A 16,465-nucleotide genomic window follows, 5' to 3' on the forward strand; every position below is an offset into this window, starting at 1 on the left:
ATAGTTTACTGTACTGTGATGGATACTCCTCAGTTCATCACAGGAAAAGACATCCCCACCACTGAGCTTATCCACAGAAACCACTGCCATAAGAAAGTAGCCTCCCCCATCAAGGTCCACCACCATCCAGGCCATGCAATCTTCTCACTGCTGCCATCGGGAAGGAGGTACAGGAGCCTTAGGTCCCACACTACCAGGTTCAAAAACAGTTATTGACCTTCAACCATCAGGCTCCTGAACCAGTGTGGATAACTTCATTCACCTCAACTCTGAACTGATTCCACAACCTACGGACTCACTCAGTCAAAGTCAAAGACTCTACAACTCATGCTCGCAGTATGTATGTATTTATTTAATGACTGAGCACTTGCACAGATTGCCTCCTTTTGCATATTGGTTGTTTTCCCTGTCTTTGTGTAGCTTTTCATTGATTTTATTGTATTTCTTTCGCTACTGAATGCCTGCAAGAAATCTCAGGGTAGTGCATGACAATGTACATGGACTTTGAAAATAACTTATTTTGAATTTTGATAATTAATAAATGAGTATGCAAATTAAGATCTTACAATACTGGGGAAGCTGTTGATGAGTATTATATGACAGTAATTGAACAGAGGGCAGAGAGTTCAAATGATTTGTCCTTTATCAGTCTGAAGAGACCTAACTAGTGCAATGCTCAAAGAATCAGTCCTTGGTCCTCACTTCATCACTATCTTGCATGATGAGTTGGAGGACTATCACACTGTGGGATATTCAAGTTTGCCCTTTTTGAGGGAAGACGAGCTGCAGGGAGGCTCCTCAGAAGCTGTCACAGAATTTAGCTCCTTTCTTGTATGAAACAATAATGGTAACCAGCCAGTGCAATGAAGATGCATATGCCATTTGCCTTTTCAGTGAGGTGAGGTCACACCTGGAGTGTGGTACTCAACTTGGTAACTTTATATATGAGGATCTGGCTGAAGGGTTTCACTGGCCGGCAGTGATATTGAGGGACGGGGCCACCCTCTTACAGGTGAAAAGACCCTGTGCTGTGTACCGTTTTGAGGAGCACCTGAGAAATGGCCTGCCATTGAAGACTGAGCTTGGAACAATCAAAATGTGCTGAGCTTTGGCAGCTGGCTGGCCATTGAATGTTTTGACTCACTGAACTTGTTAGACAAGCCCAGGCAAGTCATCTGCCTGTGGGGAGTTGGAGGGATACTAGTCTTTGTGGAGTGACCTTGTGATGCAGTGTTATTTGTCTGGTGTTTTGTTCACCTCCTCTTCCTCAGTGAAATCTTTGATACTCTCAGCACTCCCTTGGTCCAAATTCTCAAAAGAAACAAACATTTAAAAGAAATCAGGGGCAGGAAATCTGAAACAAAAATAGAAAATGCGGTCTTTTTGCATATAATCCACATTTTCATAAACTTGGAAGATGCTTCCATTTGGAATGGGCAACAATGAAGCTGGGAATGAAAGGGTTACCATATGAAGAGTGTTTGATGACTCAGTCTGTACACACTGAAGTTGTGAGGTTTCGTGGGGGGAGGGGTGGAATCTCATTGAAATCTATCGAATATTGACAGGACTATATAGAGTGAACTTGGAGAGCATGTTTTCAAAAGTGGGATAGTCTAGGACCAGAGAGCACAGACTCAGAATAGAAAGATGTTCCTTTTAGGTCCAGAGCTGAGTACACCTATCCTATTCCCAGCCAAACATCCTTTCCTGTCCTTGACCACCAATCTCTAAATCTGATCTCCTCAGTGATTTGTGTCTTTCAAACATATATGAGCATTGAATGCTGAGGTCCTGCCCAGTGTGTGCTGTCTCATGTTCCACCAACACAGGCCTGACATTGGCCAGGGGTGGAATGTCTTCTGCAACCAGGATGATGATGGAAGACTCCCTCTACAGATAGAACTGATGACACTTACCCAGCAGATGCTCTAGGTCAGGGGAACAGGACTGAGAAAAACCATCACATCTGTACACTACAATCAGTTAATCAGAAGCAAACACTGTCACCTCTGCCTTTAACTGATGCCATTGTCTCGGCCATGCAGTGGAAGGTGAAGTCCTTCGAATGAAAGACCACGTCCAGAGTGCCAGAGGTGAGCCATCTTTCTGTGAAGCACAGTACACAGCAGTCTCTGATGTACTCCAACCTTGCTCTGAGTTTCTCAATCTTATTTTCCAAATTGTGAACATTAGCCAGGAGGATGGTGGGTTTGGTACTCAGAGCCCCATGTTACCTGAAACTCATCCAGGCTGGAGTGTTTTCTTAAAGGGAAACTGCACTCACTACCCCAGTGGTCTGCAGACAAGTCTTCTGATTTTGAAGATCAGATTTTACAAACCTCTAATAACAATGTTGCTTATGGAAATACCACCAGATGTGATTGTAGATTCCAGCTGTGGTAGTCCTAATTGGTAATATTTCATGTTTCCTTTCAGAGCTGCACAGACACATTTTGCCATTCTCCAGCACCATGTTACCCACCAAGAGCATCATCTGGCTGGACATCCAACTTTGTCTGAACACAGGAGCCCAGATGTTCACATTGATCATTCCTGTCAACATAAACAAGTGCACCAATTTTCACTAAACACTTGCAGAAAATTTTAACTGAATCTCATTCACACATTCCAGCTGCTGCCAACGTTATGATTTTCTGCATTTTATCTGGTCAACTGGCAATTAAAACAGGGAGAGCACAGTAGAAATTTGCTATTGCTGTATTTGACCAGAAAGATCATTCACTTAGACCAGGTGTGGAGGGACAGCTGGATCCCCACGAGGAGAAGGAAACAAAAGGTTAGACCTGGATCAGCGCTTCAGAGGGACAACTGAGCAACACCATCAGACAATTCACCGTCTCCAACACAATGTCCCCACTAAGCCACAAGTGAGAGTCCTCTTTAAATAAAGATAGACTGCAGGAAACTTGTTCCAGCCACAATTAACTTGACAAGATTACATCAAAAACACAAGGGCTTAACAACTCTAGTTAAGATATTGATTATTAAATACAGTTGCTCAAATACCCAAGGCAGCAAGCTGCAGGGCTCAAGATAATTTCTTTTAGGAATACGGCATGGAATAGGCCATTCCAGCCCTTTGAGTCGTGCCATCTAGCAACTCGCAATTTACCACTAGCCGACACTAACACTACAATGACCAATTATCTACTAACTTGTACATCTTTGGATGTTTGGAGGAAATTAGAGCAGCCGGAGAAAATCAACACATTTCACGGGGATGAAATTAAAAGTCCTTACACAAACACCCAGCTTGAATTCCAAACTCTGAAGCCTGAGCTGTAATAGTGTCGTGCTAATTGCTGTGCAACTGTGGCACCCCATGGTGTTTTAAATAATTAAAACACAAATGCAAATTTAATTAAAATCGTTAAAATATTATAGTTTAAAAATGTAACTAGAAAGTGAATTTTAAAAAAAAACCAAAAAGGTGACATTTACTTTATGACTGAAACTCAGCTACCTCATTCATATACTTTAGACCACTCTAGGTACTCCAGCTATGTGTTCTGTTGTGTAGGATGGAGGTGATGTACCATCAATAACTCTCAGAGATGGGAAGCAAATGACAGGCTTTTATTAGCTGCAAGAAACGACCACATAACATCCTGGTGACTGAGGGGGGAGCAGTGCCTCCAATCGCCTTTATACAGGGGTCTGTGGGAGGAGCCACAAGAACAGTCAGCGGGGGGGGGGGGGCAGGGGGGCATGTCCAGACAGGTATATGTAGTTCACCACAGGCGATCCAGTGTTCTGTTGTGCCGTGACCAAGGTCCAATGTTCTGTTATCCTCAGAATATCCACACCGTAGTCTGGAGACATAGAAACAAAGCACATGCCAACCTGTGAGGTTGAAAACAATCTTTCTTATTCAAATTGCCAACGAGAGGTGACTTGGTTCCAGGTCATTTTCCTTTTTGAAATATCTGTTTGATCTGGTGTATTTTAACATCTCTTTTTGGCAGAAGTTGTATCATTCATACATTCTTAATCAATCTAAGAATCAGTAAGTCCAGACCAAATCAGTCTCTGGAGTATTTTAGTTACAACTTCTGGAAAGACTGGGAGTTCATCTCCTACTTAATTAATCTAATGGGGCACTATTTCATAAAACTTGAGGAAATAGCTCCAGAGATTCAAGATTTTAAAGTGCAAGTGATTCAGGAAAAAATATAACTACTTTGTAATCATAGATTGTTGCCTATCACTGCAATATTTAGCAGGTCTAACAATAGTGCCTCTGATTTTTACATTAGATATCAGTCTGGTGGGCATGGTGAAGGCACACAGCAAGAGGTAAACACCCTTGCTTATTGATATTGGACCATGGCATAAAAAGGTTGGAATCCACTGACCTAGATGATGTGAAACACAGATTACAAGATTCAAGAAAGATTGGTGGGAAAATCAAGACCAGCCTCGCAGCCAATTTGATTTTGTGAACTATTTGCAAAGCAACTATGAAAAAGCAGTTCAAAATTTCGAGAAAGCAGAACGGGCTTTGAGTGTTGCGCAGACATGGCAGTGGTACAAACCCAAGTGCTGAACACAGGCAAGGAGGCTGAGTCGGGAGGCTTTGTTGTCATAACAAGCGTGGGAAGGTTTCCAAGGGAGTCTTTGTTTTTTGTAGGTAATTCAGGAACGAGGTTAGACTTAGAACTGATAGTCCAAAGAACCATGGAATGAGATTACTCATACACAAGTCAACCAACAAACTGGCACCTTCTGGTTGTGGTCACAGGATTCTTCTACTGCATTGGTTGATGGAATGCAGGTGTTTGTAGTTATTGGAATGATTGGGAACTAAACGAGGTTGTTAAGGCCCAATTCCAGGTGCCAGGAGGGACCATGACACTGAGAAAGAAGCACGTGGATGGATGGGAAAGAATAATTATTAATTCCTATGGAAACTATGCCTGGATATGTTACGTAGGATAACTGACTGAGGCCCAATCCTACATCTACAATCTGGAGATGATTTGCAAACTACCCAGTCACGGCCTTCTCTATACAGCAATGATAGCTGGTGTGTATGGGGAGAAGGGACAGTCACTGTTGACTTCTACTGCTGAACATAATCACTGAGGTTGTGAGGTCAAGACCCCACCTTACTGTATGAGAGATCCATTCAAGAGACTTATAACAGCAGGACAGAGCTACCATTGAGCATGGTTTGACATGCTTTCAGGTGTTTGTATCTTCTGCCGAGTGGGAAAGGAGAGAAGGAAGATCATCTGGAGGGGATTATGCTGGCTGCTTTACTGAGGAGTCCACAGGGAGGAGGGATGTTACCATGATATGCTGAGCTGTGTCTACAACTGCATTTCCTTGTTGTCTCGTGCAGAGCAGTTGCCATAAGAGGCTGTGATGTGGCCAGATACAATGATGTCAATGGTGTATCAATAAACTTCGATCAGAGTCCACAGGGAACTGCCAGATATCTTTTGCATTAGTGAGCTTTCTAGACTGTAGTGTCAACACGATTGTACCAGGTATGTACAATGTGAATGTTCCACTGTACATTTTCCAAATTTGGTTCAATGCCTCTTTAAAATTACAGAGAGCATGACAACATTTTTACATAGAATGATGACTTGCAGGTAAGAAATTGGAAACCATATTTCAGAACAATGTAAATTTAATCTCAAGTTACATATAACAGTAATACTGTGGACGAGGAACACATGGATGCCAATTTTTTAAGACAAGTAACAGATAAGACGGGATCTAGACGAGATTGAGACTGGATTATCGTGGAGTGGGTATTGTGACAATGAGAAAGAATAATTAACAATTTTGTCCTGCGTGGGCTGTATGGAGAGTGTCCAGATCATATTAGAATTCTTCATTAATATGCTGGGTGAAGTCACAGAAAGAAATCAAGGGTGAGAACCTGAACAAATTAAATTATGACGACCCATTTCATTGGCAAACTATTCAATGGTTTGATTGTGAATAGGCATTGCATGATGTTTACAGAATGAACTACAACAATGATTCATTGCTGATTAGCATACAAAGACATAAAGAAAAAAGTGTCAAACCTGTGGTGGAACTTCAGCACAAAATTAGACCAAAAAAAGCAGCCGCTTGAGGATTGGGGGCAGTTCAGAGTTCAGCCAAAGAGGGCAGAAATATTGATTAACAGTGGGAAGATGTGGTGTGAGAGTAAACTGGCAGGGGACATTAATCTGATAGTAAATATGGAAACTGAAATAAGATAGTGACCAGAATTGCAGATTACTTACAATTACAAACAGAGAAAATTATAAATAATTGAACAAGGATGCTCAGAGTGACACACTACACGGGCATTCTGGTGAGGTGCAGACTATTTCTATGCAAATCAATGCTTATATTGGCATACAGGAAATGCTTCTAAATTGCTTTCAATGGCCTCAGGGTTATTGATAGGCTTTGAATTTCAATTTCTATTCACAATACAGAACTAGTTGATAGTAGAAAAGGTTACCAGGTATAACAGCTGACATAGCAACGGAGACTCAGCAGAAGAAGAACCACACAAACTGAGAAAGAGCACAATTTGCTTTCCATCCAACGAACATCATGAGGTATAGGACGTTTCCTTGCAGTTTATCTTTATGTACAGATTATTATAGAGCAGGTGGTTCACCAAAATTAGTGGATCACAGTGCAATAACTTTGAAAAACCCAGAGTGGACACACACTGGCTAACACAATAGTTGAATGACAAATCTGTAGGGTGACCCCTAGGTTACTCTGCTGGGGTGTAAACAGTGCAGGGAACTGCAGTGCTTTACTAGTATTTTTTGTTACTAACGTCTAATAAAATGCTGTAAACACAAGATTTGCATCTGAATCCTGACTTCTGAAGAGCCTACTGTTCTGTCTGATCTCCAGATCCAACAGCAAGTTCAATGGATCATAAATAGTCCTCACTCACGGCAGGAGAGGCAAGAGGAGTAGGAGAGTAGGAGTCTGATGAAGTCGGCTTATCAGCACTTGTCTTCCTCAAACATGGGCCTTCATTAAAACACGACTGCAAACAATGAGGGTCAGAGAAAAACTGTGCAGTCAGCGCAATCGCTTCATCATGGATTGATTTCCACTGGTATTTGTAAGAAGTGTGCATATTCTCTGTGTATGTGAGGATTTCCTCTGGGTTCACAGGAATCAGCACCAGTTGTGTGGTTACAGCTATTTTATGAGATGTTCCTCCTACATTCCAAAGATGTATGAGTTATGGTTAGTGAGCATGTCACTGTATGTTTTGATGTACATGTGACAAAGAAAGCGAATCTTTAATCTTCAAAATTTTTAGAAGTAGGAGTTGAACCAACTCTGCCATACACTACAGCCATGTAGATCTGAGCACGTTGGAGCCTACGGGCTGCATCCAGTATTGAGGTAATACACCAGAGGAACATGCTACTCTAAACTGTCATAATTTCCAGCCCCTAGCGGCTTTCAGGACAGAATGGAGGAGCTGCATCCACGGTGCGGCAAATTCATCTCCTTTAGGAGGAAGCAGGAAGCAGAGTTGATCTCAGAGTAGGGTTAAAGGTCGGCACAACATGTTCTATGTTCGATGCTGGTCTATATTCTTTCAGAAATGTGCAGCAGGATCAGGGGACGTTGCCCATGCAATTGTTCTTTGAACTGGTCTGGTAACTCGTAAATTGCCAGACTTCAGTGGGCTTCACAAAACAGCATTATCTCACTAATGTTATTGAAGTTCTCAATCTTCTAGACATTGAGTCTGACTACTGGTGGCTGTCTGGGGAAAAGCACCACTTCTCTGTACCGAGATCTGGAGCTATGCTCAGTCTTCTGGCAAAAAAACAAAAATCTGCAATAGTGGGAGAGCTCGATGTCCAGAAAAATTATCTTTTTCTCTCTTGCAGCAACGCTCCGGGTGATTTATTAAAAGAGAAGCTCGATCAGCTGCAGTGTCACTTCACATGGAGGCCACAGAAGGAAACTATTGACTTAGAAGATCTGATGTACAGATTGCAAGATTCTATCGACATGAATATGAAATATAAAGATCAGTCCAACAACCATCTTGTTTTTGTAAACTGTCTGCAGGGCGGATGTCAGGAAGCAATTCAAAATTTAAAGGAAGCTGAAAAGATTCTGAGGCAGAACCACAAAGATGAATTAGAAAGAAGAAGCATCATCACCTATGGAAACTTTGCCTGGGTGCATTACCACATGGGACAACTGACCGAGGCCCAGTCCTATCTCGACAAGCTGGAGATGATCTGTAAACCGCTCAGTGATGGCCCTCGCTATACAGCAATGATACCCGAGGTGTACGGGGAGAAGGGATGGTCATTGTTGGGTTCTGGTGGTGAATACTATGAGGAGGCAAAGGAATGCTTTGCAAAGGCTCTGGAGCAAGATCCTGACAACACTGAGTGGATAATGGGATATGCAACTGCACTATTTCGACTGGAAATGTTTTCTGGAACCCCAGAGAGTCGTGATCAGAGTCAGTCAGTGAAGTATTTCCGACGAGTACTGGAGCTTGATCCAGATGATGCTGTGGCCATGGTGCTGTTGGCTATAAAACTGCAGAGGTTAGGGCAAAATGAGGAAGCAAATGAATTAGTTGAACAAGCATTGCAGAAGACCTCTGATCTTCCATATGTGCTTCGCTATGCTGCAAAATATTATAGACAAAGGGGATCTGTGGAGAAAGCAATCGAGCTGTTGAAACAAACATTAGAATTAACTCCACACTCTGGTTTCTTACACCACCAACTCGGATTGTGCTACAGAAGTAAGCTGAAATACATTGGTTCTAGATATCCTCGCAATCCTGAATTTCAGCAGAACCCAGTGTTGATCAATCTGTGCAAGTATCATTTTGAAAAGGCTTTTGTTCACCGTCCAAGATCATTTATTAGAGCACAACTGGACTTTGCAGATATCTGCATAACAAGTGGGGAATATTCCAGAGCAGAGGAGACTTACCGTAGATTGGTTGAGTTAGTGGACATTCGTCCAGAGAATATGCAGAGCATTTGCCTGGAAGCTGGGTTATTTGAACTGCACCAGAAAAGATCTGAAACAAATGCTGTTCGCCTCTTCCTGAAAGGAGTGAAAATTGAATATAACTCAAGAGAACGGGGAAAATGTCGCATGAATTTGGAGAAGTGGGCAGATAGGAAACTTAGTGTTAATGCACAAGACAGTGAGGCTCTTGGTGTCAGAGCATTTCTGTATCAGCTGGATGGGAAAATGGGTAGAGCAACTGAATACTTTGAGAAGGCCTTGGAGTTTGATCCTGGCAATGAGGAATATGTGAGTGCTCTTTCTCAATTATGTAACTGAGCACCACTGGGATATTTAGGAGATATATTTCCATTTGATCTGATGATAGGTTTGGTGTGATGTTGCTTTACTAGTTATATCCTCTTAGCACCTTCACTCACTCATTGGTGTTCGATTTGCAAAGATGGTCTTGTATTAACTATACCCAATTATCTTGTTTCTTCAAAACATATGAATTCCTCTATCACCCTGAGCAAATTAAATTTAGGTTTGCTTCTCTGGACACTGGAAAGATGGGATTTGGGATATTGCAGCAAGTGGAGTGAAATGAGAAATCAAACATTTTTCAACACTGGCTTGTTTGACATATTAACCATTGAATGTATTTTACATATCACCTGTATTTTGAAGTATGTTTAACTCTGGAATGATTTTCACCTGTCATTGTATCTTAAAGAACATTGTAAAATATCCTCGAATGTCTGGTAACTAAAGCTTCAAAGCCGAGGTTGGTCTTGTCTTGACACAATCAAAGGAATGCGAGCAATAAATTGTTAACAGCATGATTCCAATCTTCTGAATGTATTGGAGGAGTGTCCGAGAAGGGAAATGACTAGCGAGTGGCAGTCGAGGGGTTTTGGGAATAATTCATGGAATTTCAACTGCTACAATCCAGCAACAATGAATATATAATTGAGACAGGTTTCTTATAACAAATAAAACATTTATTAAACACTGCTAAAAAAACCCCAATAGTAAACAAACCACAAACTTAACCAGAAGTCAGCTGCGATATGGCAGCTCGAACAGTTCTTAAAGCGGGAAATGCGAACTCAGTTCTTTAAAGTAGTATTGCAAAAAGAGTCCAAAATAATTTACAGTGAGTTAGGAGAGTCTTTCCTTGAAGTAATAAAAATCCTCTTTCGCGACATTACTGCTGATCCCAGCCGAAGTATGCTTTGCCGAGGGATTTACGATTGAAGGAAATAAAACAGCTTAAAGGCACTGACCTTTTCCTTGGCGTAACTCTGCATCCAACTCTCTGCTCTTTTGGCAAAGCAGGAGTTATCATGGACACAAGTTACTAATTCCTCGTACGAAGATTAAATATAAGTCAAATCTGTTTCACTGTCAACATTAACTTTCCTTGATTCTTCCAGCTTCCTGAACTTCAATTAATCTTCACTCTCGGACTGAACTGAACTGGCAGTATTGTAGCAAAACTGCCGGCAAAAACCTTTGAAACTTAAGGCAGAAAGTAAAACTCCACTTTAAAACAAAACTGTGTCATAACATTGAGTACGCAGCAAAACAGAGTCACTGGCGAATTCAACCACGAACTGCCCCCTGTCACAGGGAAGGGTTCTCCTTTTATGCCCTGTTGAAAAAAACTATCACATGACCTCTCACTGGTGGGAAAATTACGTCACTCCACCATCACAAGACCATTACATCATTCCCAGTATAGCCTCAATTACATCATGGTCATGTGACAGGGACGAGGTGCCCAAGGAAACGTAACACCTCCCTCCAAAAAAAATTTGGTCTGTCATGAACAAAATTTTAACAATTAATTATTTACAAGAGAAGAAATACAAGTGTATTAAATTTACAATATACTCAGTATACATAGTATTGTCATACAGCACCTTACAAATTTTTACACAGGAGTGTTACAAATGTTAAAATATCACTCCATAAAAAAAATTACATTGTATATTCAACATCAAGATAGACAATCGGCAATCACATTATCTTTGCCTTTAATATGAGTTATCAAAATATTGCACTCCTGTGACATTAAAACTTTTGTTACTAAATTGAAGCTTAATGTATTTCTTTAACCAAGCCTGGACTTACAACAGAACTAATGTAAGTCATAGTGGCAATTCCAAATTCACTTTTAGCTAAGTTAATAGCTAAGTTAGCTTTTGAAAGTCTTTCAAATAATTTCTCCACCGCAGTAATGATACTTCCCAAGTATCATTTCCTGTTACTAAATTGTCAATATAAGCATCTGTATCCTTTAATCCCTGAATCACAAAGTTAATTATCTGCGGTAAAGTACCTGGGGCATTCTTCATTCCATACGGAAGAATATTATATTCATATAACCCAGATGGATTTACAAATGCAGAAATCTCTCTGCCTCTGTCTGTTAATGGAACACACCAATACCCTTTCAATAAATCAATCTTTGTAAGGAATTTTGCTTTTCCAACTTTATCTACACAATCATCTATTCTAGGAATTAGATATACATCTGTTTTTGTCACAGCATTCACCTTCCTGTAGTCCGTACAAAACTGAATACTACCGTCTAACTTAGGCACCATAACAAAAGGTGAACTCCAATTCGAGTTAGAAGGTTGAATAATATTATTCTCTAGCATATATTTAATTTCTTTCTCAGCAAGTTCACATTTTTCCATGTTCATTCTATATGGATGCTGTTTAATTGGTTTGGCATCTCCAACATCTACATCATGTGAAGCTACAGTGGTTCTTCTAGGAACTTCTGGAAACAAATCCTTATATTTAAAAATTAATTGCTTCATCTGCTGCTTCTGCTCTGGCTGTAAATGTGCTAACTTCTCACCAATATTTTCCAGAATGGTTGAGTTCGGTAAGCTGACAGAAACAACGTTGGGTTTAGAATGAGTTTCAGATGAATCATCTATTATGTTCCTAGTGAGATCAGACTCATTATTATTGACTACAGCAGTCAGAGTAGTAGATTGTTTTTCATAATATGGTTTTATCATAATTATATGGCAAAGTTGAGTTGGCTTCCTACGATCTGGAGTTTTTATCACATAATCCACATCATTAATTTTAGACACAATTTCATAAGGACCATGAAATTTAGCTTGTAGAGGATTTGTTTGCACTGGGAAAAGAACCAGCACCTTATCTCCAGGCTTAAACATCCTCATTCTAGCTTCTTTATTGTACAAGGTTTTCATTTTCTCCTGAGCCAATTTTAAAATTCCCTAGCTAAGCTACAAGCTTTATGTAATCTGTCCTTAAATTTAAAAAAACAGTCCAACAAATTAGTGTGTACCTCTTTATTAATCCATTATTCTTTTAATAAAGCTAAAGGTCCTCTAACTCTATGCCCAAATACAAGTTCAAATAGACTGAAATCTAATGATTCCTGGACTGACTCCCTTACTGCAAATAGAAATAAATATATACCCTCATCACAATCATTTTCATTTCCACACAATATGTCCTAATCATAGTCTTGAGGGTAGAATGAAACCTCTCCAAGGCACCTTGTGATTCTGGATGGTATGCAGATGAAGTGATTTGTTTAGCTCGCAATTTATCAACTATCTGTTGAAACAATCCAGACATAAAATTACTGCCTTGATCAGATTGCGTTTCCTTCGGCAACCCAAAATAAGTAAATAATTTTATAAGAGCCTTTATTACAGTTTTAGTTGTTATATTCCTAAGTGGTAGGTACGGCCTCTGGAAACCTAGACGCAGTGCAATGATAGTCAGCAAGTGCTGATAACCAGTTTTTGCTTTCGGTAATGGACCTACACAATCTATAATAATTTTTAAAAACGGTTCACCGAATGCTGAAATAGGTTGTAGTGGGGCCACTGGCGTAACTTGATTTGGTTTACCCACAATTTGACAAGTATGACACGTTCTGCAAAACATCGCCACATCTTTTATTAAACCAGGCCAGTAAAAATGTTTTAAAATCTTGTCCCCAGTTTTCCTTACCCCTTACCCTTGATGTCCACCCAAGGCCAAACTATGGGCTAAAGTTAAAATCTCATTTCGATAAACTTTAGGAACAACTACCTGTTGAACAATATTCCATTCATCACTTGCAGGAATTGTAGGCAGTCTCCACTTCCTCATCAACACTCCTTTCTCAAAATAATATCCTACTGGCACCTTATCAATTTCACTATCCAGAAGAGCTTGTTCTTTTAATTTGATAATCTCAGGATCGCTACACTGCTCTGCTATCATCTCCTTCCGAGACAGTGACAAATCTTCATGGTCAGACTTACTCCAAGAATCTTGTTCAAAAAATGAAGGTAACAAAGTTTCTGACACATCCTCAAATCTTGAATCCCTGAGTAGAACAATCATGGGTAACAACCTCATTCTGCACATCAATCTTTTTAACTATAGCTCGAGTTTCAACACAGGAAGAATCTGTTTTAGAATCCATCCGTGGTTCCTCTGACTCTATTGTCAAATGCACTTCAGGAAAAACTTGTCCACCTGACAAATCGTTTCCTAACAATAAAGAAATATCATTCACAGGTAAGTTAGGTTGTAGTCCTACTTTAACAAGACCTGTAACTAACCCTGCCTTTAAATTTACTTCATGCAAATGTACAGGCATAAGGGCACTCCCAACACCTCATATATAATTTACCTCACCAGTATCAAACTCATCATTAAACTTTAACACACTGTCTAACATCAGTGATTGAGAAGCTCCAGTATCCCTAAGGATTTTTATTGGCACAGGAGTAGATCCTTCTTTCAAGGATACAATTCCTTCAGTTATAAAATGATCATATCCCTTTTTAACTTGGTCAGACTCTAACAAAGCTTCATTTGTGTTTATCAAACCCTGTGGATTTACAGGTGTTTCAGTATGTTGCACACAGGCATCTGGGACTGCTTCCTTCTCCTTTTTCAAATGGAAACAGTTAGCTATTACGTGACCAAGTTTCTTACAATAATTACAAATGGGACCAAACTGTCTTTCCTTCACAGGTTTTCCTTTCTCCTTACCTTTCTCACTAACTTCTGATTTAATTTCTGGTTTACCTTGATTCTCTGTGTTATTTTTCCTTTTAAAAATTCTGCACTGAGGAAATTTATTCTTATGGATTAAAGCATACTCATCAGCTAATAGAGCAGAGTCCTGCAATGTAGCAGTGTCTCTCTCATTTAAGTAGGTCCTTACTTCAACAGGGATGCGCCTTTTAAATTCCTCCATTAAAATCAGCTCTTTCAACTTTTTATACTCCCCCTTTACATTTTTGGAGGAAACCCATCTCAAAAACACACAGCTTTATTGTAGGCAAATTCCACATAAGCTTTTTTCCACAGATTTCTTCAAATTTCTGAATCTTTGTCTATATGCCTCTGGGACTAACTCATATGCCTGTATAAACCTGTTGTGCTTTGCCCTTAATTACACTCTGTAACAACACTGACCATTTCTCTTTCGGCCACTCTGAAATCAGAGCAATAGTTTCAAAATGTTGAAAATACTTCTCTACTTCCATTTCACTAAATGGAGGGACCAATCTAATCTCCTGACTAATAACAAACGATTTTCTAGAACCAGAAGACTGACTCTCAGACTTTAATTCCACCATCACAAGTTCAAATTCCCTCAGTTTATTCTCAGCTTCTAACCGACATAATTCCAAGTTAGCTTACAATCCCTTCTGTTTTAATTCAGCTTCTATTTTAAGCTTTTCTAACGCTACTTGTTCCAAGTGTAACTGGATCGCTGCTTTACTCACAGGGAACTTATCTAATTTCGATACATTGAACACACCCGACTCTATACAGTGTTCCACAATTTTTCTCTGAATTACAGGCTTTGTTGTATATTTTTAAATACCTCAAAGTTCCAACCTGCTTGCAATCTCAAATACATCATTTTTTTCACCTTTGCTGATAATCTCGAATCTGACGAAGCCAGGAAGTCATCAATATTCATTGTTGCCAAATACCACTCACAAGCCAACCAAGCAAAAGAATCAGGTATTCCCCTTTTATGAAACACCAATCAAAAATTACACAAGCATTTAAACTCAAAAATGGTTCATTCCACGAGCCCCCAATTGTTACAATCCAGCAACAATGTATATATAACTGAGACAGGTTTTTTTAAACTAATAAAACATTTATTAATCACTGCTAAAAAAAAACCCAAAAGTAAACAAAGGACTAACTTAACTGGAAGTCGGCTGCAATACGGCAGCTCAAACAGTTCTTAAAGCGAGAAATGCGAACTCAGTTCTTTAAAGTAGTATTGCAAAAAGAGTTGAAAATAATTTATAGTCAGTTAGGAGAGTCTTACCTTGAAGTAATAAAAATCCTCTTTTGCGACCTTACTGCTGATCCCAGCTGAAGTATGCTTTGCCGAGGGATTTATGATTGAAGGAAATAAAAGGGCTTAAAGGCACTGACCTTTTCCTTGGCATAACTCTGCATCCAACTCTCTGCTCTTTTGACAAAGCAGGAGTTATCATGGACACAAGTTACTGATTCCTCATATGAAGATTAAGTAAAGGTTGATCTGTTTAACTGTCGACATTAACTTTCCTCGATTCTTCCAGCTTCCCGAACTTCGATTAATCTTCATTCTCTGACTGAATTGAACTGGCAGTATTGTAGCAAAACTTTCAGCAGTAATCCTTGAAACTTAAGGCAGAATGTAAAATTCCACTTTAAAAGAGAACTGCATCATATTATCGAATACTCAGCAAAATGGAGTCACTGGCAAATTCAGCCACGAACTGCCCCCCATCACAGTGAATTTTTTTTCACATAACCTCTCACTGGTGGGAAAATTACATCACTCCACCATCACAAGACCATAACATCATTCCTAGCATATCCTCAGTTACATCATGGTCATGTGATAGGCACAAGATACCTATGGGTACGTAACACAACAAGATAATATTTTTAAGAAAAAAAAGTTTTAGAGTTTGGATTCATTATAATTAACAAACAAGTACAATGTATCTGCAAAATTCCAAACAAGATTGTGTGTGCCAATGGACTCATAATGGAACAAGGAGATGGAAGGGTATAGTGCAAGGAACATGCCTTTGACCTGACTAACAGTGTTGGTATAGTGATAGCCAAAATACATTCCTGTGATATGCATGTGCTTGGCTGCTGATAAGGTGATAACCCTGTAATTAGTCAACAGAAATCAGATATGGTTATAGCTTAAGTGAGCTATTGTCCTACAAAATTTGCAGGGGTGGGGAAGAATGAGAAGGGAGATGCAGAAAGGAGAAAAGAGAGCATATGACCACCAATTCAGGATCAATTGTCTTAAATTTCTGAAAGAAGGTGTTGTCGCCAATTAACTGGACACTTGTTCCTCAGTCGCCATGGTAGCATAGTGGTTAGCACAGCTGGGGCATCGGAGTTCAGAGTTTCA

The 16,465-nt window shown here is 39.8% G+C and overlaps 1 protein-coding gene across 1 annotated transcript; it reads left to right on the plus strand.

Annotated features, from left to right (window-relative positions):
- Nucleotides 1–4,297: 4,297 nt before the first annotated feature.
- On the plus strand, nt 4,298–12,320 carry LOC132379829 (interferon-induced protein with tetratricopeptide repeats 1-like; the record flags this gene model as incomplete). Its single annotated transcript, XM_059948107.1, has 3 exons — nt 4,298–4,320; nt 7,911–9,315; nt 12,288–12,320. Coding segments are annotated over exons 1-3 (1,461 nt in total), but the record flags the coding sequence as incomplete, so codon positions are not given.
- Between the last annotated feature and the right edge of the window lie 4,145 nt (nt 12,321–16,465).

The sequence above is a fragment of the Hypanus sabinus genome, chromosome 22, assembly GCF_030144855.1.
Source record: "Hypanus sabinus isolate sHypSab1 chromosome 22, sHypSab1.hap1, whole genome shotgun sequence".
Lineage (NCBI taxonomy): Eukaryota > Metazoa > Chordata > Chondrichthyes > Myliobatiformes > Dasyatidae > Hypanus > Hypanus sabinus.